Source organism: Prenolepis imparis, unplaced genomic scaffold, assembly GCF_030444845.1.
Source record: "Prenolepis imparis isolate NDT839.2.m4 unplaced genomic scaffold, iyPreImpa1.0 SCAF_13, whole genome shotgun sequence".
NCBI lineage: Eukaryota > Metazoa > Arthropoda > Insecta > Hymenoptera > Formicidae > Prenolepis > Prenolepis imparis.
Window position 1 is genome coordinate 1,550,981 of NW_028141171.1, and position 4,720 is coordinate 1,555,700.

Below are 4,720 nucleotides of genomic sequence, written 5' to 3' on the forward strand. Positions count from 1 at the left end.
TAAAAATCCTTCAAACCCAACAATTTCACGATGAAATTAAGGCGCTCGAAAACGCGCGTCCATTACACAAGGGCAAAATCACTAACTTAAACCCCTTCCTAGACGAAAACGGTTTGATTCGGGTCGGAGGGTGCCTTCAAATGTCAAATTTAACGTTTTCACAAAAACATCCCATATTATTACCGAGTCGACACCGAATAACGAATCAAATTATACGCGAAACCCACGAAAGACATTACCACACTGATATTCAGACCACGTTACATATCATCCGGCAGAGATTTTGGTTACTTGATGGCAAAAATCAAGTGCGGAAAATAATACATACGTGTGTCCGCTGCTTACGATTCAGAGCCAACGCGGTCGAATACAAGATGGGAAATCTTCCGACAAGTCGGGTACGCGAAATAGCATCTTTTAACAACACGGGGATAGATTTCTGAGGTCTATTTTATATCAAGGAGAAGAAATATCGAAATCGAACGCGAATAAAGGTGTACATATATGTATTTGTATGTATATCCATAAAGGCTGTGCATCTGGAAATCGTTTCTGACCTTTCCTCCGACGGTTTTCTTGCGGCCCTTCGTCGATTTATCGCGAGACGTGGAATATCCGAAAATATATATTCCGATAATGGGACAAATTTTGTAGGCGCGAATAATCAACTAAAGGAACTGTATGCCTTACTCAATTCTGACAAACACAAAGAGCTTGTCAACACATATGCGAATACACACCGTATCTCCTGGCATTACATACCCCCATTTGCCTCCCGTTTCGGGGGATTTGGGAGGCAATGGTCAAAATGTTTAAACGCCTTTTCAAGCGCGTCGTGGACGACTCCTTGTTCACTTTTGAAGAGTTGAACACATTTACTAGTGAGATTGAGGGTATCCTCAATTCTAGACCCATAACCGCTCTTTCGTCCGACCCGAATGACATGCTGGTATTAATACCCGCGCATTACCTTATTGGTCGACCACTAACAACCCTTCCGGAGGGCGACCTGTCATCTGTTCCAGTAAACCGACTGTCCTCCTGGCAACATATATCTAAGGTGCGGCAAAATTTTCGGAGACGATGGAGCCTCGAATATTTAAACGAGCTCCAAAGGCGCACCAAATGGGCCGAGGAGGGACCAAAACTTGATGTCGGAACAGTAGTAATCATCAAAGATAAAAATCTACCCTGCACGCAATGGGCATTGGGTAGAATCAACAAACTGTATCCAGGTGATGACGGTATATCCCGGACAGCCACCATCAAAACAGCGAACGGATAAGTCAAGAGGACTACGAAATGTTTATGTCCCCTTTCAAACGAGCGAGAATCGCAATCGATGACAGATCGAAGCCAAGGCGATAAATCTGCTTCCGTATGAGAGCAAATCTTATGTTTGTAGCGACGCGCTCGCGCTACGACTGACCATCCAAATCTCAACCATCATTACTCGAATCCACATATGTCGCAATTTTCACCCTTTTATATCTACCTTTTCATCCTAAAAACTCGAGATTTACGGTCGCCAGTACGTGCTATTGCATGGACTCAACACACATGGCGGAAGCTTATTGTCTTCCACATGTGGCGTTGAATAGAACCCTTTCGAGGCAAGTAGAGATACTATGGGGTGCGTTCCAAAACCTTACTCTGAGTAAGAGGGTTAACCTATGGTCGTTCTAAAACGCGAAGTAACCTACTATATGGGCGGAGTTTGTTCGTTCCAAAACTCATAGTAAATGTACACAGAGTGAACTCTCCCAACCCTGCTTCCGAGTAGAGTTGAAAGAGTAAATCTAGGAAAAGCGCGCTAATTTGAGAAATAAGTGAACTTTAGTAAGTTAATTGTCCTAAGCAGACACACAACAATTTTATAAAAATGAGTCTAATTACATTAATTGAAGGAGTGCACAAGCTCATAACGAAGACGGATGGATCTCCACTTCTAGAAAATAAATCTTTTTTGATATTGAATATGAAAGGTAAGATTAAATTTTATATATTAATGTAATTGACAAAGAGGTTAAGTTTCTGTGTATATATGTAAATAAAATAAAATATAATGTAAGAAAGCCAATGAGAGCCAATACGATTGTTAATGTATAATAGTATATATATTTTTTATAAGTTTATAAGATGCTTATATTATTAAATTATATTAAAATTGATTCTCAATTTACTATTACGCGCATCAACAACTGCGGTAGGTCTTATTATACTTTATTTGATTTATATTATTAATACATATTATTATATCATAATAATATGTTTACTTTTTATATTTATAAAATATTCATTGCTTAATCTTAAAATTTATAGACGTTATATATAAATACTGTATATTCTTTTAGGTGTGTGTCTTTTAAACACATCTTTGTTAGTTGGCTGTAACTCTTAACTTTTTAAAAATTATTTTATGACTTTATTATTTATGAAAATTCTATGTATTGTATTTTTGTAGATAATACCATTTTTGACATAGCGGATTCACCTGAAGTACGGAAGTTTTTCAATTTACTTCCAGATAACATTGCAAATAATACAGATAATATTGCAGAAAATATTGAAAAAAATTGTTAGCATAAAGGTATATTTATATTTTAATTTTTTAATTTTTATATTTTTATATATTTTTTTGTTTGCTATAATCTTTGTCAATAGTGAGAATTATAAAGTTTTGTAATTAATGTTTGCAGACTCAAGCCAAGATGATGCTGCAACATCAGTAGAAACTACTGATGACCTTCTTTCTGATAAAAATGGAGATTGTGGTAAAATATAAAATATATTAATTAAAATTATATGTAACATTAATTTTTTTATAAATATATTAAATAATATAATATTTTTAATATGAATTTTTTTGTTTTAAAATTGTTGTACATTATTTTATTTCGATTTTTGTTTTTATTTACAGCTACATGGGAACGATCTGCAGTTATGCTTCTTTTTTCATTACGAAAAGAGCATACTGATTTATTTAAAAATGATAAAGTAAGAAAAGAAGTTGTATGGAAGAAAATTGCTGAGTCTTTTAAAGAAAAAGGTTATAAGTATACTGCCAAGCAAATAGAAAATAAATGGAAAAATTTGCGCAAAAATTATATGAAAGTAAAAGATAATAATAATAAATCTGGAGCGCCATTAAAAAAGTGCAAATATTATGATGAAATGGAAGAAGTGTATGGAAAATCTCCTAGTGTGCAACCTGTGGCTGTTGCTTCTAATTTGTCACAAAAAAATATGTTTCCTTCGACGGATGAAGAGGACAAAGATGAAGATATTTGTACAGATATTATACCTATAAAGAAAAGTAAAATCGACAAACAATTGGAAATGTGGACCAAATATTTAGACGAAAATGTACAGAAAAGAGAAGAAGCAAGAGAGAGAAGGCACCAAGAGAAAATTGAACAACAAAAACAAGCTCTGGAGACTTATAAAGAAGTAATGGACAAACTATTAAAAAAATTATAATCTAATTCATATTTATTTTTGTATTTAAACATTTCCTGTCTTATTCAATTATAAGGCAAGAAATGTTTAAATAGAAATATGAATTGCGGAAAGTAGTAATAATCTATAAAATATTTTTATAATTTTTATTACTTATTAAAGTTAGCTAGTTCTCCATATAAATTCTAATGTGATATACCTATTAAATAAGACTGCAATATTATGTTAGGAGTTATAATAAATAAGATTTGTTGTTAATAATTCTAAGTATTACATAAATATACATATATACAGTTGTTACGTCCAGACTCAAGGAAGGAAGAGTCGAAAGGACGGACGTAACTAAATTTATCTTTTCGAACGACGGCAGACTATCCGTCTGTTCGACCCGAACGAACGTCTGGGCCCAAATAGATCAACGACCGCAAGGGTCGCTCTTACTCTATTTAAAGGGCCGTTCGCTCGGTGGTCCCTTTTTGGCAAGAGAATTTAATCTCTTTTACGCAGGATGGGACCTTGTGCGATCCTGGTTTACGGGAATGAGTGGGAACGGGTTATTAATAAATGAAAATCATTTGTGTTGAAATTTATAAATTTATTCCTAATATAGAGACGAAAGAATTTATATACATAATAATATAATCGACGGACTTAGTTGCTAATGAAAGAGTGAGTGTATGTGTATGGGTCGCGGGTGATACATTAGTACGGAGGTCTTCAATCGGGGCAGAAAGGGGTAAGAGTTATTGTTTAAATTTTAGGGTCCCGATTGGTGGTTACAATAATCTAAATGCTAATAGATGTATAATTTTTGTGTCCATGTTTGTGCGTGTAAGAGAGGATTCTAGGTTATATGAGTTCGGTAATTATGGCGGTGGAGGGGGGATAGGTTCGTAGCAGAAGGTGTGCAGGGACGGCTAAAGGATATCTACGCCCGGGAACATACCAGGGGATGATGTTATTCCTATCAGTGGTCTCTAGAAATTCGCGTAAGGCCTCGTGGTCTACGGGGCCTGGACCAATCGTGAAAGCTCCCTCAGGGACTTCTCGTATCCCTAGGAGCTGGTTTATGAGCCAAGCTCTAAATTGCTCGTATGAGAGCTTGGCAGGCGATTCTGATTCCTCGGAATCGTCGTCGCTGATATCTATTACCTCAAACCCTTCCGGATGTTCCCTATTTACAGAGGACGTTGGGGATGAGGGAGGAGAATCTTCGAGGGTGATTGTTGAGGGAGAGTACTCTGCGTTGATACCACTGCTT

At 35.8% G+C, this 4,720-nt stretch overlaps 2 protein-coding genes across 2 annotated transcripts; both read left to right on the forward strand.

The window, feature by feature from the left end:
* Positions 1–808: 808 nt before the first annotated feature.
* Positions 809–1,285, forward strand: LOC145944788 (uncharacterized). The gene has a single exon (XM_083053341.1). It carries the CDS (start codon positions 809–811, stop codon positions 1,283–1,285), a length of 477 nt encoding a protein of 158 aa, XP_082909467.1.
* Positions 1,286–1,863: 578 nt separating this feature from the next.
* On the forward strand, positions 1,864–3,480 carry LOC145944789 (uncharacterized). Its single transcript, XM_083053342.1, has 4 exons — positions 1,864–1,985; positions 2,465–2,578; positions 2,700–2,774; positions 2,921–3,480. Exons 1-4 carry the CDS (start codon positions 1,883–1,885, stop codon positions 3,478–3,480), a joined length of 852 nt encoding a protein of 283 aa, XP_082909468.1. The 5' UTR covers positions 1,864–1,882.
* Positions 3,481–4,720: the final 1,240 nt, after the last annotated feature.

What these genes read in the sequence shown, in the direction of transcription:
- LOC145944788 (XM_083053341.1), top strand. Translation starts at nt 809, where the DNA reads ATGTTTAAACGCCTTTTCAAGCGCGTCGTGGACGACTCCTTGTTCACT.
- LOC145944789 (XM_083053342.1), top strand. Translation starts at nt 1,883, where the DNA reads ATGAGTCTAATTACATTAATTGAAGGAGTGCACAAGCTCATAACGAAG. An exon ending in TTTGATATTGAATATGAAAG is followed by an intron (nt 1,986 to 2,464) that starts GTAAGATTAAAT and finishes GTATTTTTGTAG; the next exon opens with ATAATACCATTTTTGACATA. An exon ending in TGATAAAAATGGAGATTGTG is followed by an intron (nt 2,775 to 2,920) that starts GTAAAATATAAA and finishes TTTTATTTACAG; the next exon opens with CTACATGGGAACGATCTGCA.